General features: G+C 40.2%; 2 protein-coding genes across 6 annotated transcripts in view; both read right to left on the reverse strand.

Moving 5' to 3' along the window:
• Positions 1 to 20,514, reverse strand: acin1b (apoptotic chromatin condensation inducer 1b). Of its 3 annotated transcripts, XR_001605999.1 has the most exons (19): positions 20,504 to 20,514; positions 18,252 to 18,426; positions 17,203 to 17,268; positions 16,592 to 16,703; positions 16,113 to 16,189; positions 14,032 to 15,567; positions 13,708 to 13,763; positions 8,395 to 8,530; positions 5,861 to 5,906; positions 5,244 to 5,371; positions 4,936 to 5,091; positions 4,291 to 4,456; positions 3,210 to 3,355; positions 2,935 to 3,042; positions 2,495 to 2,602; positions 2,001 to 2,358; positions 1,810 to 1,907; positions 1,592 to 1,719; positions 1,425 to 1,502 (listed from the first exon to the last, which is right to left on the reverse strand). XR_001605999.1 is itself a non-coding variant. In XM_016247155.1 (18 exons), exons 2-18 carry the CDS (start codon positions 18,387 to 18,389, stop codon positions 1,170 to 1,172), a joined length of 3,765 nt encoding a protein of 1,254 aa, XP_016102641.1. In that variant the 5' UTR covers positions 18,390 to 18,426; positions 20,504 to 20,514; the 3' UTR covers positions 1 to 1,169. The 3 variants fall into 3 exon arrangements, 2 of the variants coding, with proteins under 2 accessions (XP_016102641.1, XP_016102633.1); XM_016247155.1 differs by lacking the exon at positions 1,592 to 1,719 and having other exon boundaries at positions 1 to 1,502; positions 14,032 to 15,564; XM_016247147.1 differs by lacking the exon at positions 1,592 to 1,719 and having other exon boundaries at positions 1 to 1,502.
• Positions 19,723 to 25,439, reverse strand: part of efs (embryonal Fyn-associated substrate) — a 13,821-nt gene continuing 8,104 nt past the window's right edge. For all 3 annotated transcript variants that reach the window (XM_016247184.1, XM_016247176.1, XM_016247168.1), the window contains 3 exons: positions 23,634 to 23,708; positions 21,931 to 22,182; positions 19,723 to 21,651 (listed from right to left, as the gene is read on the reverse strand). In XM_016247184.1, coding sequence (XP_016102670.1) covers positions 21,469 to 21,651; positions 21,931 to 22,182; positions 23,634 to 23,708 — 510 coding nt within the window. In that variant the 3' untranslated portion in view covers positions 19,723 to 21,468. The remainder of the gene's footprint in view (positions 21,652 to 21,930; positions 22,183 to 23,633; positions 23,709 to 25,439) is intronic.

Consider the following 25,439-nt stretch of genomic DNA (forward strand, 5'->3'; position numbering starts at 1 on the left):
TTTCCTTCATTTTGTTTTATTATTCTTTGTACATTCTGCACATTCATAAAGAAAATAATCCAAAAAGAGAATCGTTTGAAATATATCTTCAAAACTACAACATTAAAATAATATTAAAAGGTCTCTTGCTATCTTCTCTATAAAGGTTAAATTTATACCTTGGGGGGGGAAAGAGTAAGAGAACAGATGAAAATCTAGCAAATTAATCTACAGTGTGGTTCATAGCATTGGATTCCAGTAGGCATTTTAATAATCTTACCAAAAAAAAAAAAAAAAACCTTCAGTGAGATCAGTGTCGACAGCAGGACTGGCTCTTTAACTCAACGGTGGCCAAACATCTGGATAGGGGACTTCATATATCTCCAAATTGTTCAATTAATTGAATCTGGATACAGTGGATAAAAAGAAACCACTATATAAAACTATCATTTGAATGCCAAAACATTTCAAGCCCCGTAATTACACACTGAATTAATGACCCGCTAGCCTGAAGTGGCACTAGTTAAACTATAAATAAAACATGAAGACTCCAAGGTGGCAAAAAGGAAAATATGATTTATATAGTCTCATATGGTTTCTTTTGACTTTGGAGTTTGTGAGCTTTAGACAGCACACATCCCCATAAGATTATTTTGAACTTTGAAAATAAACATTCAACAGTGCCTTCATTATGTTAGTCCCGTTTCATTTGAGATTTATAAGACAAACTTTTTTTTTTGACAGTTTGATCTAAAACAGTGGTGAGTGACTGAGACGTGTGCAGATGTGCACAGCAGTGAAACACTGATGACATTATTACAAGGAAGAAGAAATGTTAAAGGGACAGTTCACTCAAACCAAAATGGTCATCATTTATTCACCCTCGTGTCGTTCCAAACCTAGGAACAAGCAATGGGTAAATATTTTTTTTGCCTTTTTTCAGATAAACATTTTTTCCACCAATACAAATAAAGTCAATGAGATCCAGTGTTGTTTTGATTTCCTTGTATGGATGAAAAAGCTGAAACCTTTTGTTTTCAGTAAAAACAAGTTAGGAATGACATGAGGGAGAACAGATGACAAAACGTTAATTTCTTGGGTGATCTATCATCTATCAGGCATTTATCATCATGCTGACGACTCTGATCTTACAAACCCCTCTCTCTCACACACATCCACTCGCTCTGCACTCAGTGTCGTCTGTCTCTGGAGGAGATGCTACGGCTCTGTGAGCGTCTGCTGCCCCCTGCGGTTTTGGAGTCGCTACCGCGGCCTCTGTGGCCATCTCTCCTATTTTCTGCCTCCCTGCCCCTCTCTCTCTCTCTTTCCTTCCCTCTGTCTCGCTCTCCCTCAGTTGAAGGTCTCACAACACCTGCTCCTCCTGCGTTCCCTCCCTCTCTGTCACGGCCTTTTGCTCGCTCTCTCCGTTCTTCTTGTTTTTTGTCCTCTTCCTCCTGAAGTTCCTTCCTCCTCTTCTCTCGCTCCTTTATGCGCTCAGCACGCTCCAGAGCTCTTTGTGTCGCCTGGGGGGGAAAAAAAAAGCGAAGACTTAAATTAAGGAGGGAAAAAAAGAGGGGTCTGTGTGATTTAGGCTAGAGGAAGTCATGCTGACCTGTTCTTCTGTGAGGGGTAACCAGTATATACAGGGAGCTGCTTTAGTTTTGTGGAACAGGTCATCAAGAAGTTTTACAGGAGGCTCTTCTGGTTTATCTGGACACGCTCCAGAGCTCTTTGTGTCGCCTGGGGGGGAAAAAAAAAAGCGAAGACTTAAATTAAGGAGGGAAAAAAAGAGGGGTCTGTGTGATTTAGGCTAGAGGAAGTCATGCTGACCTGTTCTTCTGTGAGGGGTAACCAGTATATACAGGGAGCTGCTTTAGTTTTGTGGAACAGGTCATCAAGAAGTTTTACAGGAGGCTCTTCTGGTTTATCTGGAAATCAAAGAGGGAGACAACGTCAAATTAAGCCAAAATAGAAGAATATGTGATGTCATTAAACATTTCACAAGATGTAGTTTTCCTCACCTTTCTTCTCCATTCTCTTCTCTTTGCTCTTGCCTCTCTCTCTGCGTCTTCGGTCCCGTGATCGCGACTTCCTCGTTCTGTCTCCGTCATCCTTCCCAAAGTCCTTGACTTTATCCCGGTCCCACTCCCGCTCAGAACGAGTCCTCTCTCTCCTCTCCATCGCTCTTTCCCTCTCTGCCCACTGGTCTCTAACGGCTGTAGCTCCTCCGTCTCGCGCTCGTTCTCGTTCCTTCTCTTTTTCGTGGTTTGCAGGTGGCAGTGGGTGATGGGTGGCAGGGCGGGCTGAGGTTCCTGAGGCGTGAGGGTCATGACCTACACCTGCACGCTCACTGGACACGAGACCTTTATGGAAGTCCAACTGGAGACAGAACAAAATACAACAAAATGAGAAGGGTGAAAAGTTTGATTATAATAAGAGAGGATGAGAATGACTACAATAATGACAGGAACAGGAAAGAAAGCAGTAGAAACAGATATAGGCAAACTGTTCAGACCTCATATTGCTCACAAAAATCCACACGTAGTACTTTGGGATTACTTGTGGGCCATTTCACACCATGCAGTGCTTCTCGAGTGGCCACAGCTTCCTCTATAGTGGAGTACTGAGAGAACATGACAGATTGGAGGTTAAAAGAAACTAAAGGCATCAGGGTGGCGCAATATAGTATCACTAATGAATTATGAGATATCATAAGAATAAACGATACAGAATAAATAACATACACTACTGCTGAAAAGTTTGTGGTCAATAAGATTTTTTAATTGAAGCCTCTTATGCTCACCAAAACTGCATTTAATCACACATACAGAAAAAACATTTAATTAAAAAAGCTATTTAACTGATTCCTGTCATTTCTTTCAAAAACAAAATCTTACTGATTCCAAACTTTTGAACTTTAGTGCAATGAAAATATAAATAATAATAAAATCTTACTGTGACATAGCAGTGAGATTTGATCTTGTCGATCCAGAAACCCTCCTCCATCAACGTACCCGTCCGATTTAACAACTCCTTCAGCTGCCCTAAGGTGAAAGGTCGCACCTACAGAGAAAGTTCAAATCAGGGGTCAAATGAGCAACAAAACCTCCAGGCTCAATCTTAAAACACAAAACAGGTAAGCGCAATATTCATATGGTCAACTTATTTTAGATTCAAATTCAATTCAATTACAGTGAGTAGTGAAATGAACAACGTGATCTAGTGATTACCAGGTTGCAGACGTGTATGATGTGGGAGGTTTTTCCACGAGGAGGAGAGAGCTGGCGACCCGTCCGTATAGGGTCATCAATAGTTATGGACACACCTGATTTCTGCTGACTGATGGAGCGTCGCACCAAAGAATCATTGGGCGTGACTGAGAGAGGGAAAAAAAACTATTATAATCCTACTTTAAAAAAAACGTTTTAAAGTATGTTAAGATTACTTTAAAGGGGTCATATCATGTTGCTAAAAAGAACATTATTTTGTGTATTTGGTGTAATGAAATGTGTTTATGCGGTTTAAAGTTCAAAAAAACATTATTTTCCACATACTGTACATTATTGTTTCTTCTCTATGGCCCGCCTTTTTGAAACGCGTCGATTTTTACAAAGCTCATCGGTCTGAAAAAGTGAGGTGTGCTGTGATTGGCCAGCTATCCAATGCGTTGTGATTGGCCGAATACCTCAAGCGTGAGACGGAAATGTTACGCCCCTACCATACTGTTGATGAAAAACAGTGGCCTAGTGTGAGGGGAAGCCGGGCTAGCGTGAGCCGAAGCCCCGGCTTAGCGTGCGCTGAGGCGGCGGGGTCGAGAACGGCGCGCCCGACGGATGAGCGGCAACCGCATGTGACGGGCTGGACTCCGCTTCGTCCACGGTGAAAGTTGATGTATTCCCTCAGCGACCAGCACAGATCAGCTCTAGGCATGACAAAGTGGATATTGTCTTCTTTTGGAAGACCAAACAAAATAGTTTCGCTTTCACAACGAAGCACACAGCTCCTTCACGACATGGCGGCGGCAACAACAATACTACAGTGAGAATAAAAGTTACGCCTTCTTTCTTTGCGTGAACATTTGAGCGCGTTATGCAAATCTTCCCACATAGTGAGGTAGGAGTGAGTGTTAGTGTTAGAACGAGCCGTTTTAGGTAGGTGTGGACTTTTATAAAGAATATCTCTTTGGATTTGAGACTTTAGTCTTTGCAACTTTACAGATCTTCTTTATGCACCAAGAGCTTGTAACACTTAAAAATTAAAATCGCATCATATGACCCCTTTAAATGCAACCAGCAAATCATGAATAGTCACCTTTTTTGGACTCGCCCTCCTGTATTTCCATTGTAACGTCAGGGGAGTTCTCCCGTTTCCTTTGTTTTTCTGTCTCTCCTTTAGTCCACTTCTGCTCTTCTTCATCCTCCTCCTCTTCTTCCTTTATTTCTTTCTGCCCATTTTCGTGTCCATCAGATGGGACAATCTGGACCAAAGATACAAAAAAAGTTCACTGAATAGCAGAGGCAAACCATGAACTTCAAAAGATTCATTCCTAAATCAATAAGGCATTTAACTTTTTAAAAATAATTTAAAGCATGTTTAAGTTATTACTGCAGTATTGTGCAGCAGTCTTATGCACTTGTGTTCATAGTATCAAAGACAAACCTTTAAAGGGATAGTTCCCCCAAAAATTAAAATCTATCAAAAGATGATATTTTGAAGAATCTGGATAACCAAACAGTTGCTGGTCTCCACTGACTTCCATAGTATGGGAAAAATAAATACTACAGAAGTCAATTAGGACCAAGAACTGTTTGGTTACCAACATTCTTCAAAGTATCTTCTTTTGTTTTAAGCAGACGAAATAAATTCATACAGGTCTGAAACAACTTGAGAGTGAGTGAACTATCCCTTTATTATTTGTTTTGGCAGCTACCAGTGACAAGCCTTTGTCATGCTCACCTGTGTCACTGTGCGTCTGATCTTGAGACCCTGATCCTCCTCCGGTTCCTCTCGCTCACGAGGCCCAGATGAGTCCTCATCCCCAGAGAGACGCCCCTCATCTGGGTGCAGCTCGACAACCGCCTCCTGTAGGGGCTTGATGTCTGGAATTAGCGTCTGTAAAAGAGTTTTGTAGTTAAGTATACTAAGAATACTGCACCACTGAACCTGTAACACTGATTTAATTCAAGCAGGCAGGCTGTCAAACACGGGTATTGATTCATCATGTATCTGTTAAGGTAATGTGGGAGCAGTCTTAGATCATTTACCTTCAGCGATTCAGTGGTGATGCTGATGGACGGCTTCTTGGCAGTGACGGCTGTACTAGAACCCCACCTTCTTTTCCTGCTGGCTCCACCCACAGGCTCTGCCTCAGATGACACAATCTCCGTTTTACCTAGTGCCAAGAAAAATTAATCACCAAATTGCACAACCTAGAAACAGATCCAGTTGTAAAAGTTAAAAGAACATAGCAAAGCATATAATTCCTAATTGACCTTGTAACCACTTTTTTTTTTTTTTTACTGGAATGGTACTGCAAATTAATTCAGCTTCATTAAGCACAGAAGAGCATGCTTTAATGTAATTGGAACAGAGTTTATTTCAACAATATGCACATCACATGATGTTGCAATGCACTGCTTTCTTTGTAGAAGCTAAATAATGGGATGGATCAATGTTATTCATTTTGCACTCTAGCTAGAGTTGTTGTTTTCACTTGAAAAAATACTCTGTGAGGACAGCACCCTGCCCCATTTACTGGTTAACAATCCAGATCAACAGATTTAAATACCTTTTCCTTGTTTTGGAGGAAACACGCAGAATGGGCTGCAGCAACCTGTCAGTGGACAATGGGTCAAAAAAGTAGCATTTTGAAAACACTTACTGCTCAGGGAGATCTTGCGGGCAGCAAACGATTTTACAGTGGAGCTCTGAAATGAAATAGAAAGGAGGAGAAACGAGATCCCAGTGGATGTGTGGAGGAAGAGACAGACACAACAGACAAAAGAGACATTGGGAAAAGGAGGGGAATGAGAGAAAGGAGAAGGGGAAGAACAGATGCACAGCTATCAGTTACACCAATAATGTACAGTTGCACTGACAAACAGAGGTTTTGAGAATCCCATCATTATTATAAGCTTTCTGAATTTTAAAAACCCTTATTGTTATTGCTTTAATTTTTACTTTAACATGACTTCGGCTAACACATGCTTGACCAAAGTCCCTACTTTTCCCATATGTTCGGTAAAATACAGGATTACTAACACCATCTAACCTCATCATTAACAAAGCAAAAACCTTCTTTCCACTAAGTAATTTAAAAACAAATACATCTTGGGAAAAAGGGTTTTCCTGGTACCATTGACACCTGATTCCTCTCTGGCTTGGCTATGGCCCAACCGCACAGCAGTGTGCACTGTATCTAGGCAACAAAGGTCCAATCAGAGGAGGCTGAGGAGTGAGGGCGAGATACGATCACAATTGAGTGTGCTGATTGGCCGGCTGACAGGAACTGCACTTTTTGTTTCAATAGCTGTTTTTGGCTCTTGTGGTGGGAATTGTGATTCAAATGGTCTTTGAAAAAGTCTCTGAAGCTTTTGTTGAATGATCAGGAAGCAGCGGAAGTCTGTGGCAAAAAACTCCCGGTGTCCACACTAGCTGGGGAGATAGCATCCACACTATGAACCAACAAGAAACACATGACGTTTGACAAGCCAAAATTCTGGTTATAATCTGTCAAGGCATTTTAATCATTGCCATCAAGTCCTTTGTACCTCAAGACCTGTGATGTGCAGGTAAAGAGGGTTTCCTTTTCTTAATGTCTTAGGGTCTCACTCTGGTGCCGTCCACAAGTTCATCTGGGAATTTGGGTGACTAGTAACGGCAGAAACAGGAAGGTTTTTTTCCAATCAGCCTGGAGTTTGTTTCGCAAAGTTCTTTGAAATATTCCATAAAGTCCATTTGTATTGCAAGTTTCAAGACAAGTCCTTAAAAAAAATAAAAATAGCATGGCTGTTGATAAACTGATGAGACACAAAAATGACAGGAAAAACTGCTTGAAGTAAATGAGTCCATAAGTCTTGCTTCATTATCTCAGATTGTTCAACTCACTGAGATCAGTCCACAAGCATGTGAGAAACAGCAGATGTCTGTGTAATGAGTCTCTGCAGATATCAGTTCATTCAAGTACTGAAGTGTGGGCAAAAATTGCAGGGGGCGTCAAGACAGCTGTGTTCCCATCATGCTGACAGGAGGAGTTCATCTGATGCTTGTGTTTGGCCAGTGTAAACGCTTTGAAAAATGTCTCTGTTGGTGAGCATCACTCTTTCTTTGAATAATACATCTGACGCCTCCCCTGTCTCACCAGCTATTTTGGCTTCTCTTAAGCAGTCCTATCAGGAGGCCACATCAGTTTTGTATGACGAGGCAGTAGCCAATGATCCGGCAGGTTCCGTCAGGCTAAGTGTGCAGTGGCGACTCTGGGGGCCTAGCTCAGGTACAGCCGAGACGCTTGGGCATAGCGGGGCAGGTGATGGAGGTGGTAGAGGAGAAGAGGTGGTGGCAGTATGCAGGTACCAGTATGAGCAATGGAAGAGGGGAGGGCACCTTCACAACAAAGCAATCAATGGGATTTTAAACCACAAAACAGTCAAACTACCAGATCCAGAGATAAAGAGAAAGGGAACAAGAGTGAGAGACAGAGTGGCAGAGAGAGAAATAGCTGGAAAAAAGAGAGGACAGAGAGACTAGAGCCTACATCTCAAACTACATGTTGCCAGTCTATCATTCTGCTCACTACAACTCAAATACACACTGTGCTGTTTAACTAAACACTTATGGCACAATATGATAAGCAATGTTTTACAAAGGGGTGATTTTAGAGATGCAACTTCTCAAAGGAGGGTAATTAGTTTGAGAACTTCCAAAAAGCAGTTGCCTCTCTAAACTTTTCTAAAGCACCACTGCTAAAAATATTTCGTAAAATAAAAATGGTTGATCTCATTAATCACATGCCTAGTTTTAGACCATTTTAACTCGCCTTGACATCGTTTAAGCTACAACAGGATTTACGTTTAACACAAAAAAAGCATAAAATCTAATGTGTTAAACTGCACTTTTAAAATGATCACCGATTCATCCTCGCTCACACACAATGACCACAACAGTCTCTAATTTCACACATTATTAGCCATCCACATCCCCCACACACTGCTGCTACATAGTAAAAGGAAAAACAGAAGAGGACAATAGCAATAGTCTAACATCCAATCCTACATTGAATCTAAAGAAAGACAACAAATGTGAAATCACTTTGATTCAAAAAGGTTCAGCTAGAACTGCATTACAAACTTCAGTCATGCCTCCCCATATTTCAGGGTTATGGTTTCCACTGGTTCTTCGTTCTGTGGGCCTTCTTACCTCCTCTGGGCGGGTGTCGCTGGAATCTGCCCCCTGGTGGTCAGGCTGTTGCATAGCACTCTCTGAAAGAGAGCGGCCCTCCAGTTCCATGGCAACTTGGCCTGCAGGCTCAGAGAGAGCTTCCTGCTTTACCTCCCTAGAGAAAGAGTCAGCGAACAAGAGAAAGGCAGACAGAAAGAGAGTGAGGGGTAAGGTGGCTGAGGCTGGATGATCTGGGTCACTCTACCTATAAATAACTACCTGGCTAAATGACTCTCACTGCCAGCATCACACATACATACATAAACAAGATGATATATGCCATGTTAGTAAAACTTGAAAACATTGAGAGGGAAAAACAAATACATGTGTACCTTTTTAAATGTGTACACAGGCCTTGGCTGACTGTCATCGACACATTCAAAAATACACATACAAAATTTAATGGGTAGGAATTATGAGACATTACTGAATTGTTGTAAAGCTACAGACGTAACAAACTTGAAGATTAAAGACTGCATCACAGTCTATAATAATTCAAAAGTTACAATAAAAATCAAGCAAATGGCCTCTTGGAATTATAGAGGTTCTGCTTTGAGGCCCTTGAGCTTTCCACCAAATAAACTAGCACAGTTTTCAACATTGATAATAAAGGTTTATTGAGCACTAAATCAGCATATTCGAATGATCTCTGTGGGAAGGATCATGTGACACTGAAGACTGGAGTCATGGCTGCTGAAAATTCAGCTGTTCAATCATAGGAATAAATGACATGTTAAAATATTTTACCACGTGTATGTATATATATGCATGTATGTATGTATGTATGTATACGTACACACACACACATATATATATATATATATATATATATATATAATTAAATATAAATAAATCACCTTACCAAGCCCAAACCTATGAAAATGTAGTGTACATCTGATGACCTTCGTAACCAACCATCAGCTCTTACAATAACAAAACCATTTAAACACATATAACAGACTTGTCTGAATTGTATGCAACAAATTTAAACCATGGCAAACAAAGCACTGACAGGGGAACAGATTCACTGGCTCCTGACATCCCCGTAACCTACAGGTGATTCAATCGAATTCACTGTTCAATAGATAACCAATCCCCCTCTCTCGCGCACACAAACACCTGTGCAACACACCTTGGCACCGTGGTCTCTAGAGACACAACAGCCCTGATGCCATTTGCTCTGAGGAGGGAAAAACTGCCTCTGGCTTCTCGGAGCACAAGGCTTTTAAAGCAGTCAACACATGCTGAGGCGAAGGGGGACGGGTAGACAGATCCCCCATGGACAAAAAAGCCAAGCGCTTAGAATACTTAACATTTACATGTGAATGCAAAGAGGAAAACCTGAAAGACAGCCTTAAACTGAACTACAGTAGCCTCAGAGTTCATTTTCCGTGCATTAAGACACTTTGTAACAGTTAATGAAGAATAGTTTATTCGGACTGACTTTGTCAAATAATAATCATATACAGACTGACATTTTTCAAAGTGTGATTTCTTTAGAATAAAACATTTCTGTGATTTTCCATCACTGATGTCATTGCTCACTAGGGAACATCCCCTTTCCCCTTGAGGACTTTCAATGCCTAGCATATGAATACAATTCTTAAGATTGGCTTACCTTTAAAGAAAATAGTTGAAACCTTACACACTGATCTACACGGACCACAACCTATCATTTGAATAACAAAACGTACAACACTTTTAGCACATGATCATTCTTCGTGTTTCCTGACCGCACTATTAATTTCAGCATCAAGTAACAGGTTTACTACGCCTAACTGCTTATATAAATTGTTACACTGTTAAATGGGTTTAGGTGAAATGCAAGCTGAGCTAACATTGTTTTATTCATAAGATCAGATGTTGAAATCTTTTTCATCGTGGACAGGGGTATCTCCATTACTAATTTAAGGTTACATGCATCTCTCATGATTAAAAATACCAGGGAATTGCCCACATCCTTAATGAACCCAAGGGCCTAAACAAGACCCCCTTCCCCCAATATCATGACCAAAACGCCTGCGTTTCAAAATCTACTGAGATACCCATAGAAAAATCTTTTTTGGGCATCATCTGCGCCGTTTGATTCTATTCGATCGTTATGACACCAAAAATGCTGTGTAGGTAGGCAGCTCACTGGGTTTTAAAACACCGCTAAAAGCCCTCTGCGATTTCGAGACGGTATCTAAAATGAAATAAAACGGTTTCGTTTCACGTTTAACTGAAGTCAATACAGTGTCCACCGTACAAACACAATCGCTCGATCGATTGAGCTCATAGTGTAAACGTCTATCACCTAAACGATGTGCCTACCCCGCGCTGGAGGGTATTTCTAGAAACCACCTCTCCCTCTCAACCCTTACCCGTTTTTGTTGCCGTCCGACAGCATAATATCAGGCTGTAACCGGGACCGCGACGGCCGATTCTATACCGGTTCTACCGGTCACGGAGGCGTAGGAAGAAATGTGAGAAGCGGACGCGCTGCTAGGCTGTGCTTTTTTTTTTCTCTCTTGTGCAATGCGTCGGTATAGTCACGGCGGCGCTCACAGAGCAGCCATATTGAACAGCGCTGGGGGAAGTATGAGAAGTACAAGCAGGACCCCTCCTCCAAGGCCAGTAGGCCACGCCGGATGATAGGCTGTCGTATAGAACGCCTGATTAAAAATACAACCGCCCTCATATTACATATTCCAAAGTCAAATCGGCTAATACGTGGACGGGGTTTTAAAGGTCTTTATTTAGATAAGAGATAATTTTCTGACTGCTTAAGGTTTCTTACAAATAAAATAAAGATCAAGTTTGTGAACCCTTAAAGGTTCAGTTTTTAACCAAAAACGAAATTTATTTTCATATACTACATAATTTATGATTTTCTCACCCTCAAATAGTTCCAAACTTAAATACAGAACACAAAAGGAAATTCTGAAAAATGTTGGTAACCAAACAGTTTATTGTATAGACAAAAAAAAAAACATTTCTTAAAATATTTTCTTTTATGTTCCACGATAGAAGAAAAAAAACATACAGGTTCGGAATGACATGAGAGTGAGTAAATGATGGCATTATTAATTTTTGGGTTAATGTATCCCTTTAAGAATAGTCTTATTTCTGCATACATTTACAATAATTGTGATCAGCTCTTCATCCAAGTACATAATGACAATCCAGTTAAACAAATAATACACAAATGTTTGCATATTGAACTTTTTTTTATTGACCACAACTGATGATTGTCTGGATGGAAAAGAAAGTATTTCTAATAGGTTTGACGTCCAGCATGCTGGGTAAAAATGGAAACCATTTAAGTAATCCATGCAAGGAAGCACATCACACAGTTAAGCAGTATTGTATGGAGGAACTGATGATGACTGATCCACACTTACTGGAAACATTGTGTTGATGGTCTGCTGCTAAAAGTGGGTTACTCCAGATACTGAAAGCAAAAGTTCAAATACTTTTTCACTCTCAGATCACTTTATTTAATACATTATATATTTCCACTTTTTTGTTTTATCAGGGCCTCCTTATTTGGTCACATGACTTTGAGAACTGATCACAATGTAGGTCAAATTTACGCAGAAGTACAGAAATTCTTTTGTTCTATCTTTCTAGTGTCACTTCAGAAATCTTGTTGTACAAACCCTGGGATCTAAAAACATTTCTAGTATATAAAATAAGGAGAAATTTATTAGGATGATTATAAATGATTTAATTTCTAATTTCATTATCATTATCAGAATTGTGACAGAATCATTGTTACAGTTACGTAGGACCGAGACTGCTGGAGAAAACTTGTTAGTGGTGGCCTATGCTCTAGTCGGGGCCACAGGTATAAAGAAAAAGAAAAAAGATGTAGCAATTCTGTCACCGACTTGAGTCACCGACTCAGCAAGCGTGTCATAAAATCTCATGGCTCTCCTCACTGCACTTTTAACATTACTGAAAACATTATCTGATATAGCATTATTTCCACAACATGTAACTAAATAAGAATAAAGAGAAAAAGACCAAGAGGGACTTTCATCTGCTGGATGTCCTGGTGAGAGGCACCGATTAGCCGCTTTTCCACTGTCGGGCCAGTGCGAACCAGTGCTTCAAACGGGCTGGGTGGGGCTAATAGCCTCGGACCTGTAGCACCGAGCTCAAAATCACAATGCGTTTCCACCGTCGGGCCAGAAGCTCCACAGCACTTCACTAAAACCCGCCTTTTACACGCCTCTCAGGAACAACGTCACGCAACCCCATCATTTCACCAACAAAGAGAAGTTAGCAGAAACCTAATCAGAATTAAGTCACTGGAACTAGCGCGATAACAAAACGAACATGATAAAAGCGGCTGTTTGTTTGCATGTTTTGTTAAAGATTTAAATCCAAAAGCATCAATGTTTTACAATAATAAGTGATACATTGATCATAATGAATTAATCAGGACTGAAAATTAGTCACAACTCCGTCTTTGGTCAAGCCACTCCTCTAGCCTCATCTGGCCAAGGTTTTTGTCGGGCCAGAAAATCCTGGCCGTTGGCCCCGAGGAAGCACCGACGAGGCACGATCAAGCCCTGGAAGTGACAGTGGAAACGTGACTGGCCCTGGCACGCACTAGCACACCCGCTTTTGGCCCGACAATAGAAACGTGGCTAATGAGGCCAAATGGGCAATCTCACTAAACTATGCATGACAACAGACGGCAGAGTTTTAGCTCATGCATTTCTGAGCTCACACTTGTTGGGTGGTCCTGCATCTAGACAAATTGCTGTGATTCCAGGGATGGCAAAGGGGAGACAATGGTTATGAAAATCAATGAGCTGCGAAAGACTGAAATGTGTGACTTGAATGGCAAGCATCCAACACCTTTTGACCAATGAATTTCTGTGCCTTTTCCAGTCATTTGAGCTCAATGGCAAATAATTAAAAAAACATTACATGGATTAAATATGTAGAGAGCATATAGATAAACATTCCTCATAAAACATGTTCCTGGTTTGGTATGATCATTGAAAACATGGAGTTTTTTTTTTTTTGCATTACATTACCTATGTACTTCAAAATAAGAGATATAATAGGAACAGAAAGACATTAAATTATTTCCCTAAATGACAGATGAACAGAACAAAGTAAAAAAGGATAAAAAAAGAGAAAATATATTCTGCCTGAGAATTCATTTTAACTGTATTTTATTTTATTTACGGCTCATTAATAAGCAATCTGAATTTTGCATTGAAACACTGAAAGCATTGTGTTTTTGTACCTGTACAATGCAATGTAACTGTGTGTATGAAAGACTTTACTGACCTTGAAGATTGAGCCTTTTTTTCTTTAACATAATCTCTTCTGTTTTCTTCCTCATCCTGGTTGAAGTAAAGAAAGACAATTTTCAAAATTCATATTAACAGTAAATTCTTTCCATTATGTACTTTTTATTTTTTCTAAAACTCTCTGTGTTTGTCCTCAGATCACACTACCAGTGTGAGAAGATGTGCTGAACTCATGCACACCCAGTCAGACTGGTGCATCAGTATTAGCATGGCAGAATCATCATCAGAACACAGCAAAGGCAGTAGTAACCAGCAGAATTAAAATGCGTAGGTCTGATATGTGGATAAGCCAATTACGCACCTTCTTTTGGCTGGGTGGGCTGGATTTATCCTGTGAAGGAGAGCTTGAAGTATGAGAAGATGATGATTCTGAATCGGTGTCAGATGATGATGACTGACTTGGCATTGACGAGCGTCGTTCATGACCTTTCTCTCTCCGTGAATGGTCTCTTGTTTCATCCATTTCTCCTTCTTCAGATGTAGAGTGTGCCGATTTTAAAGACTTTTCACTTTCTTCTGCTGTTTTACGTGACTGTTTAGGTGGCTCTTTCTCTAGAACTTTCACTTCTTTCTCTTCCTCGTGTTTTGATTCAGGTGTCGTTGTAGAGGCCTCTGCCTCCATAGCAACATCTTCAGAGCACTTCGGCACTGATGTGAGCACTGACACCTGCTCAGGTTTGGAGGATGATGTAAGTGAATCAGGTGGTGGGACCTCTGAGAAAATGTGCAGCCTTCTAGCTGGGAAAGTGGTGGGTGAAGTCAAATGGAATGGTGCAGAAGTCTCATCCACGTTCTCATATTCTTTTTCCTCACTTCTTTTTTGCTTATCTCTCTCCTCCTTCAACTCAGAGTCTTGAGCATCTTGTTGAGCAGTGGGTACTGACACAGACACCTCTGACCCGAGAAGCTGCTGAGCGGAGTCTTGCACTTCTGCTTTACCATCCTCCTGCTCTTCAACTTCCATCTCTCCTTCTCCCTCCATCCCTGCCTTCTGTGCACCATCAAACACGCCCTCCGATTCCATTTTGCGGACCAGCAGGCTAAGTGGACCAGGTCTGCGTGTGGATGGGGGTTCTGGGCTGCTGGATCTAGAACTGGAGCTGGACTCCTGTCTTTTGAGGGATGGAGGAGAGACCACATCTGCCCCTGAAGCAGCACCTTCTGCTAGGCCTGCTGCCTCATCTTGGTCATGTGGGCTCTGTTTGGGAGTGTCAGGTAGCGGGAAAGACAGCTCTGGAGGTGGAGATGGGGGAGGAGTAGGTTGACGGAGCTGCAGAGGTGGCTGGTGGACTGGCTGAGGCTGAGGAGGGATGTGCTGTGGTGGTTGAAGCTTTCTGCGGGATCGTTGGGGGGCTGCAGCTGGTGGAGTGTGTATAGGAGGAGCCCGGACGTTCTTTTTCCCATGTGAGGTAGGACCCCATTCATCGTCATCACTGTCATCATCATCATTGTCATCGCTATCAACTTGAGCACAAGCTGCGGCCCTCGCGGAACGACTGAGCTGCAACACCGAATGGGCAGGACCTGCTTCGATCGGGGCCGTTCCCTCTCTCACTTGGGCACGGGGCATCATGAGAGGCAAGCCTTGACGCTCAGGTTGTCCAACCACGCGCACAGACAAGGAGGCAACTGCACGTGGAGGAGAGGGTGTTGCGACCTCCTCATGGCCGGGAAGGAAAGAAGGATGCCAGATCCTCCCAGCTTTAGTGTCAGGTGATTCTTGAGACACTGGAACAGGGCCTGTATCCAACCTGTGCGATCCCAATAACCCAGGGTCCTGTGGCAACCCTCCTCCGCCTGCCTGGGTTGCAGATAGATGAGAGTGTACGAAGTGCTGGAAAACAATGTAAATGAAAGATCAAACTCATACATGAAAACTGAGCAGATGTTCCAAAACATGCATTTTCTAAATTATTTAGTAGTGATAATGTAATGTAATCTAATAAGCAATCAGAGTATGACTGCTGGACAGTCGATGAAAACTGCCTAGTATTTCCTCAGAGCACACTGCAAGTGTGAGAAGTTTAGTTGAACTCACTTACACCCAGAGTGACACAATCAAACTCTGGTGCATCAGTATTAGCATGGCAAGCTCATCAATGGAAACTCTCTACCGCTTCTACATGATTGCATATATGTGGTGTGAATTCTAACTGCTTGCATAGAAAACCAATGCTGTCATATCAGGTAATGTTTGTTCTGGACAGCTCCCTAATCAATACATCTCTAGCATATTACAAGCCACAAATCAAATCAGCATGTGTATTTGCTGATCAAATAAATCTGATAAATAAATCGAGGGCACAACTGTACTACATCAAATAAAACTTTACTTTGTGCAAACATTTAAGTCAGTTTTATACAAAGACTATATGTGCTTACTTTCTCTGGTAGAAAGGAAGTGCTATCTTTGGTTGGCATGTGTTCATCCTCCTCAGGACCAGCAGGACTCTGTGTCTCTGAAAGCAGTATATTGCAAAGGTCATGCATAGAGTTTCTTGAAGGTGAAAAAAAAAGTACACAACCTAAAGTGAAAGTCAATGCCACTATAAAATCCTTAATGCACAGGTTAAAAATGTAATCTAATAAGCAAACAAAGAATACAACTGTTGGATAGCCATTGACAACCACCTAGAATTTCCTCAGGGCACACTGCAAGTGTGAGAAGATAAGTTAACTCACTTACACCCAGACTGACTGGTGCATCAGTATTAGCATGGCTGGCTCATCACTGGAAACACTAAATTGGTGTATGAGACTTCAAACATTATGCATCACTGTGTGTTAAGATTTCCTGCACAGATGGTGTAGTCGAGTCAGTGTTATAACCTGTGTGTATATGTACATGTGAGTCTGCTTACCATCTGCCTCAGTGGCCTCCCGGGCTTCTCTCTCCAGTCTCTGTCGGAGGAGCTCCTGCTGTTTGGCCAGGTACTGCTTTATAAAGCTGTTCTGACTCATCTCCTCTCCAATCTGATACATACACAGAAAGCACACTCCAGTCAAGGTCACCTCATTTACAATTCTTGGAGCCGACAAGCATGACAAACGTGCAGTAATCATGTAATAGATGTTCAGATGCTATAAATTACATATTTGTGTGCTTAATTTATGATTAAAATAATTTATGCGATGCCCTGAAGAAAGTCTCACTAATTCCATAATACAATTTTGCATTTTAACATTTTAAAAAGTTGTACGGATAATCAAGTAAACCTAAGTTCACTACAGGTAAATTTGTGTTCTTTTTTAAAAACATACTAAAATGCCTTTTATTTACTAAAAAGTAACAACTATCAGTCAAAGGACATGTAATAAATGATGTGCACTAGGTTGTATGCAACAAGTTTTAAACCATGTTGATCATTTAAAAGAATTAGAAATTAAAGTATCAATACAGTAAGCTTTACAGAATGCTGAAACATTTTTAAACATAAAACTATAATTCTATAATATAAATGACGCAAATTACCTGAGAATTGGGCTGAAGACCAATTTGATGGGTAGATGTTCGTTGGAGATTCTCCAACATCAGGGCCTTTAAAAACACAGCAGATGATGCACATTTAAAATGCAGATATAGTCATGCACATTAAACCCAGTAAACAAATGAACAGTATTTTTCATAAATACTCTCTGTTTAGGTTAGGTTAGGTTTCTTGCGATACAAACCTATTCAATACACTTTGAATAAAGAAAAGGTCCGAGAACTTATAAAAAAATATCTCATTTAACGTTACCCGACCAGCACAACATGACCGCTTGCGGTTTGATACACGAGAGAGAGAGAGAGAAGAAGCGTCGCTGAATGAAGTGTTTATATTAGAGGTGGGAGCGGCATTAGCCTTTCACATTATTCACTACATTAGCATATACTTCGCAGATGACTCCGTTGATCTGACAGTTTACCGGTCGTTATGCTATCCGTCGATGGAAAATAGGCAATGGAAGGAAAAGTCACTCACGTGAATGCGAAACTGGAAGTGTGAAATACTCCGACCCCCTAAAACGCGGCATTTAAAACCAAATTAGTTGAGTGATTTACATATAATAGCCCACAGGAAATGCCCACACGTGATTAACGAGCGTGTGTAACTCCACTTACATCTGTAGAAACGAGAAACGACTGGTTATTTCTATCTTGTTTATAAATGTTGAGCAAGTGTCAAACACGCATCCATCTCACGAGACTGACCAGCGCGCGCGCGCAGCCCACTACAAACATACGACGCGCGGGCACGACGTTAACTCCGCGACCTCGGCTTGTAATGACCCACAGACTGTTTACGAAACACCCGTACTGCTGTATTATTCAAATTACGTGACATAACTGCACAAATAATGGAAAACAATTGGCGTGCGGCGCGGTAAACGATTCAAACTATCCCTACATGCACGCGACGATCATTCCCGCTCTCGAAGCAGCGACACTTGGCCTGTCTGTCCGTCCGTCCGTCGCTCTCTCTCTGCTCAACTTGACAGCAAGCGCACGGTTTACGCCCGCCCTTTGACCAAACTCACCCCTTTCAGCCGTTTAACGAGTGCATTTTTCTGTCCACTTTTGGCGAGCCCTCTTTGCTCCAGGGCGGCTTTTAAATCCGCCACACGAAGCGAATGAAGCGGTTTGCCGTCTAACGTAACATCCTCGAGTTCCGCCATTTTGCTTCACGAACTTCTGGGGCCGTGCACGAGCGCTCTGATCTCCGGAAGAGAGAGAGCCAGATCGACGAAAACACTCAACAACAGGCCACAACGAAGCTTTCAGCTCTTCTGCTTGCGATTTGCAGTCTGCGTCCGGGATATTTAAGTTACAGCAACGGTTTAAAATCGCACTGTAATAGTCATTATGGCGCTTGTGTCTTTCATAACATAACACAACAAGACGTTAATGGCTTAATTCAGTTTCTAAAACTATCCTAAAATGTGTCAGTTTGCTGGTCTAGATTGGTTTTCAGTACTTTTCACCTGGTTAGGCTGGGAAACCAGTCTGTTCACAAGCTAAATCTCGACTGTTGGACTAGCTAGACCAGCAAAGGCTGATTATCACTGACACATACTAATGCATAAACATTCGTGACCCTGGACCACAAAACCAGTCATATTCACCACAGGTATATTTGTAGCAATAGCCAACAATACATTGTATGGGTCAAAATTATCGATTTTTCTTGTATGCCAAAAATCATTAGGACATTAAGTAAAGATCATGCTCCAAGAATATATTTTATAAAATGTTCTACCATAAATATATCAAAACTTAATTTTTGATTAGTAATAGGCCTATGCATTGCTAAGAACTTCATTTGGACAACTTTAAAGGCGATTTTCTCAGTATTTAGATTGTTTTGCCCCCTCAGATTCCAGATTCTCAAATAGTTGCATCTCGGCCAAATATTGTCCTATCCTAACAAACCAGACATCAACGGAAAGCTTATTTATGATGTATAGATCTATACATATTACAGATCTATTATAGAAAATTGACCCTTAAGACTGGTTTTGTGGTCCAGGGTCACATTTTAAACAAGAAAAATACGACACAGGACAAAACAACTGAAAGAACCACAACTTTGTTTAGTAACAAAAATGTATTTTGAAGAATCTCAACATCTGACAAGTACCAAAGACTCCCTAAATGCAAAGTACCTGTGGAGTGTGTCTTACAAACAAAATGTCAAAATGAACATCAACATAATGTAAAGCAGCACAAAATATGCATGTCAAAAATACATTCTGGTACCAAATGAAAAGAAAAATCACATTCTTAAAGCAAACTTTAAATTATTAATGCAAAGTCGCATGAAACATCCCTGGTTATGTGTGCATATATTTCTTTAATAAGCAACTTAAAGCCATGCAGACATTTGATTAACAAAATCAAATAAATATAACTATATAGGGCCATCAATCTAAGCATTACTATAAGCAATTTAAGAACTTAAAGGCACAATATGTAAGATTTTTTTATTAAAATATCCAAAAACCACTAGAACAGATAAATGAGCCTTTTGAGAGGAACGCTTGCTTGAGGACTTGTATAATTGAAATGTTTATATATATACATAGTTATTTTTTACAGAGGGACATGAGAGCTCATTCAAAAGCATTAAATATGATGCTTGTCTATCTACCAGAAGTATACTCTGAAGTACCTGTTGAGGTGTTGTATTTATTTTTTTACTTATCCAAGTAGTTTGTGTAGTAATACTGATAAAGTCCACCAGATGTCACTTTGAGTCAACTAACACACCAACACCAGAGGAAACCATCTACATCAGCTCAGAATTCAATTCACTTAATTTGACTTTTCAGCACTTTTTAACCACTTTATAATCCACTTTATCCATTGTGACAGGACTGACAAAATAAGTAAAAACTAAAAAGGCCACTTTTTCAAAAAGGCAGTAATAAAGGGAAGGCTACTTGAGATTTAAACTGTGACATTTTTTTATGGCTGAATTATTAAACTGCAAGAGCCAGTAAGTGTAAAGGTGTAATGAGCCAGTCAAACCGAACCAAAGTCGAACAGCAAGAATAACACTGATAGCATTGTACCGGTGGCCAACATGTAAATCCTGTATATAAAAAGTGGAGATGTGGGTATTTACAGAAAGACGGGGGAAGGAGCCAGAATAAGAGAGCAGATAGAGGAATTAACAGATGGAGGAATGGGCTGAGATACAGACTATGAGGGCGTCTTGTAAACATGACAATACATTTATGACACCGACATGATTTTTCAAGACAGGAGGGAAACAGGTGCATGTTTCAACCTGTGTGAGCACTGTCCAATAGATACACAAAGCTCTGTCTGGTTAGAACCAAGCCTGTTTGAGTACAAGATACTGTAAGCACCAGCATTTCGACTGCCCCTATGGAAGCTACTAGATATATATTGCTGTTTTCAGAAATGCTGCATAGCCTGTTTAAAAACAAAAACCCTGTATGATATTTATTGTGCAAGAGTTGTTGCCCAAACTGCTTCACCATTAAGCTGCCTTTGTGAGCATGTGAACAAACGACTGTTGGGAGTGTGAGAAATATGGGAGGAAGAAAAAAAATAAATGAGTGAAACAAAAGAGTGTGAAGAAAGAGGCTGAGTGGACCTGAATCAGCATTGTGGGAAATGCTCTCCCAAAATTCAATAAATTGTTGAATCACTTATTCAAAAAGTACTGTTTTCTTCATGTCTGTTTAAATAATCAAGCATTCCTTCTTGTTTAACATTTGAAACTAGGTTAGCTTTATCTGTTTTGGTTACATGTGCAGCACAACTGAAACCTCCTGGGCTGTCAAATTAGTCACTTCAATCTCTATAACACCAAGGCCACTTCACATTTACAAACAAACTGAATAATTAGACCAGTTTACAAGAGCACCCTTAAATATAGAAGATCACTTTTACCTCATCGATGTCAATATGGTTAAGGGGACAAAATAAAGCTATTAAAATGTGCCTGAGGTTGCAAACATCTTCAAACAAAACATCCATCAATAAGTTATTAAAATGTTTAAGTGTGCTTGGCACCACAAAAAAGGAAAAGAAATAAAGACCAGTCTAAAGTGTCAAAACCAACACAGGCAAGCAGATACACTCCAACATATACTCACCAACTGTTTGATCATTTTATCACTGTTGAACTAATACAAGCAGTGACACGCTTTTGATGCATCCTCAAAAACATAATAATAAGGCATTCCACTGTGAAAACAAAGGTTAAACTGCCCACAAATAACATCAAGATATCTCAGCTAATCGCTGCAAAAGCCCAGAGAAACCAGCTGCATGTTGGGATAGATCAGCTACTCGGTCCACCATTTCTTGCGTAGCAGGGACTGAAGGATAATTCTGGGCTGCACCCTTAGTTGCCACGACAACAGCCTTCAGAGCTTGGCAGAGGCGTCCACTGGAGGTGGTGACCTGAGGAGACAAACGGTGTTTGTGTGTGAATGCGGTTAAATAATGTCACCTGCTTATAACATTGCTGGAAACTGACCCGTCAACATGTTTACCAAACGCTTGTTCCCTTCCCAGACTCTTCATGTTGACTATTGCCCTTGGGTTATCAACCGTGACTCACAATTTGATTTGTTGTGGCAGGAATCATTAAGTACATTCACTGGTAATCAAATATTTGTACAATAACACTTGAACAAAAACTCTCAATAACATTTCTGACCAGAGTATCTATGTTCTAACCTTTGCTCTGAGGTCCGAAGAGCTGAGTAGCCGTGCAAGTGTATCCCCAATAAAGACAAGTTTGTGTGCAGTTACAATGAGACTTTTCCCCCTGGAAACGAAGACTCGGGGTGGTTGGTTCCCTTGGACACTTGTGAACAGGGAATCGATGGCATCGGCCAGGCAAGAGAGGTGAGAGAGACTTTGGGAGGAGTAGAAAGAGAGTAGCTCTGAATCCTCTAGAGACAGAGAGACTGGGGGTGATGGACTCAACTGAAAAGAAACAGAGAACTAAATTATTCATATAAACGCACAAATGACACAGACCCTAACCTCCTTGAAAATACCAAAAATTGCATAATTAGATGCCTACAGCATAGCTGCAAATCTGGCATTTCAGTATGTTATACTTAACTAAATAAAGTTTCATTACGCTAAGTTTGTCATTTGGAGTAGTTCAACTATGACTTAATGAATGAGCTCTGTTGTGAGTTGAATTCCTGCAAAATTTAGAAAATATATCTTGTATTTACACAGGTTTATAGTTTTTTTTTCTTCCCCAAATATTGTCAGTTTTATATCACTGAACATGTTAAGAAAAAAATTGCGAGTAGAGATCAAAAATACATACATCCCAAAGTTTAGGACCAATTTAAAAAAAAAAATGTTTCTCGCACAAATGACACAGACCCTAACCTCCTTGAAAATACCAAAAATTGCATAATTAGATGCCTACAGCATAGCTGCAAATCTGGCATTTCAGTATGTTACACTTAACTAAATAAAGTTTCATTACGCTAAGTTTGTCATTTGGAGTAGTTCAACTATGACTTAATGAATGAGCTCTGTTGTGAGTTGAATTCCTGCAAAATTTAGAAAATATATCTTGTATTTACACAGGTTTATAGTTTTTTTTTCTTCCCCAAATATTGTCATTTTTATATCACTGAACATGTTAAGAAAAAATAGCGAGTAGAGATCAAAAATACATACATCCCAAAGTTTAGGACCAATTTAAAAAAAAAATGTTTCTTGCTCAGGAAGTCTGGACTTATTTGATTAAAAATGCAGACAAACATTAAAGTAATACAATTTAAAATAACCCTTACCTATTTTAATATATTTTAAAATGTAATTTATTCCTGTGATTGCTCAGGAAGTCTGGACTTATTTGATTAAAAATGCAGACAAACATTAAAGTAATACAATTTAAAATAACTCTTACCTATTTTAATATATTTTAAAATGTAATTTATTCCTGTGATTGCAAAGCTGAATTTTTAGCAGCCGTTACTCCAGTCTTCAGTGTCTCATGACCCTTCAGAAATCATTCTAATATGCTGATCTAGTGCTCAAGAAACATTTCTTATTATTATCAATGTTAAAACAGCTGTGCTTCTTTTTATTTTTTGTGGAAACTGAGATCAATTTATTTCTGGATCCTTTGATGAATAGAAAGCTCAAAAGAACAGAATTTACTTGAAATATAATTTATTTGCAACAACGTAAATATTTACGGTCACTTTTTATTAAAATAGTGTATCCTTGCTGAATAAGTTTTTTATTTTTATTTTTTATTTTATTGAAACCAAACTTGTAAATGGTAGTGTATTGAGGAGATTGCAAAGATTGATCCAAATAAGTCAGCAATGGTGTCTGACTAAGGTACTATTTAAGTGTTACTATCTTTCTACAATGGCTTTTCTAGTGTTTAAAAGACTTACTTTATTATCAGTTGTGGTGATAAGCTGTGAAGAACTGTGCTCTGTATGGGTGTCTGGTGGAGGCTCTGGCTTCCCCTAAAACACAGCAACAAAAAATCTAAATGTCCACAAAAAGAGAACTGCAGACCACAGAAAAGTTTCAACAAAGACGAATACAGGCACCAAAACATGAACAGACATTGAAAAGAGAAGTAAATGTCTGATGGAATGAACAAGACAGAAAGATAAATCATAAGAGTGTATAAATATTAAGTTGGCATGAAAGTTATTTTGTTAAAAGTGACATATCATGAAAATCTGACTTTTCCAGGTTTTAAGTGCTATAATCAGGTCCCCGGTGCATCTACCAACCAAGGAAACGTGAAAAAGATTAACCCAGTAACTTTGCTTTGGTAAGCCTTTTTCTGCAAGCGTCTGAAAAAACGAGTGTGTCTGATTTCGCAAAGGGATCTCATTATAATATTACTGCCACTTAATCTGTAAACTTATACAGAGATGGTTCTCACTGCAGAACACAAGATCCAGGGGGCGTGGTTGGATCTAGATCCAACTCCTCCCACCTTACATATACCTAAACCTACCCGACTCCACCCCCTCATCCCTAAACCCACCCATCTCCACCCCTAAACCTACCATCTCCACCCCCTAGATGTGGATCCAACCCCGCCCCCTGGATCTTTGTTCTGCAGTGAGGGGCTACTGTTTCCACCCACAGCGCCGTCATTTTGATTTCGCAAGCGACAATGGTGTACCAGTTCTAATGCCAAGGTGAAAGTTTGAGCAAAACATGCTAACTTTTCTGTCTTTGGCCGCACAGACGAGCACAGAACTCTATTTAGAGTCCACAGTGGATTTATTGATTTAGTTGTGGCTAAAACTAGGGGGCGTGTTTCAGGCACCCAAATGAGCTCTTCTGATTGGCCGAAATTCTCTGCTCTCTGAACAGTGCCCACCGTTGCCTCTACAGATGCACAAATCACTTTTGCACCATTTTTCACACAGATAGGTGGTGCAAAAGGGAGAGAGTGTGAAACTTGTCATTTGCAAGCGAAAAACAGTGTTTGAGACTCGTAGCAGCAGATTCACGCCGTTGTAGTTATGCACTTGTGTTTGTGCTAGAAAAAGCATCCAAGAAAAAAAAATATATGTAAGAAAACATTCTACAAGAGTGCAAATCTCATTGCAAGAATTCACAAAATGATTTGCGGATGTACAAAATTCGTCCGTGACTTCACATTTTTTCATGCAGGTGTGTGAATGTGTTTTGCACCATTTTCACTGCAGCAATAGTAGCAAAACATGTGAGCGTACAAGTTTCTTGATTTGTGATTCGTAAAATAGGATTTGTGCACCTGCAGTGAAGGATTCAAGAAGGTGTAACTGTTGTGTTGTGTTTGAGGAAGAGAAAAAATATCTACAAGTTTGCAACTTTTGTCTGTGACTTCAGATTTACTGATACACGTGTGTGGCTATTCTCTACAACTACAAATTCCGCTGTCACGGACACTCAGTTGTTTTGCACCAAAAATACCTTCATAGGGGAGCAGCAGCTCATTTGCATTTAAAGAGACAGGCCCAAAAAACAGCGTGTTTCTGCTTCCACTCATATATAATAAATGATCTGTGGAGTATTTTGAGCTGAAACTTCACAGACACATTCTGGGGACACCAGAGACTTATATTACATATTGTAAAAAGGGGCATAATATGTCTACTTAATCTGATGTTTTTGTTTGATAAGTACAATGCTTCAAGCTTCTGCCTGATAAACACTTGAGTTCATACTCAAATAAAAACTGACACAAT

The sequence above is a fragment of the Sinocyclocheilus grahami genome, unplaced genomic scaffold (assembly GCF_001515645.1).
Source record: "Sinocyclocheilus grahami isolate Dianchi unplaced genomic scaffold, SAMN03320097.WGS_v1.1 scaffold24.1, whole genome shotgun sequence".
Taxonomy (NCBI): Eukaryota; Metazoa; Chordata; class Actinopteri; order Cypriniformes; family Cyprinidae; genus Sinocyclocheilus; species Sinocyclocheilus grahami.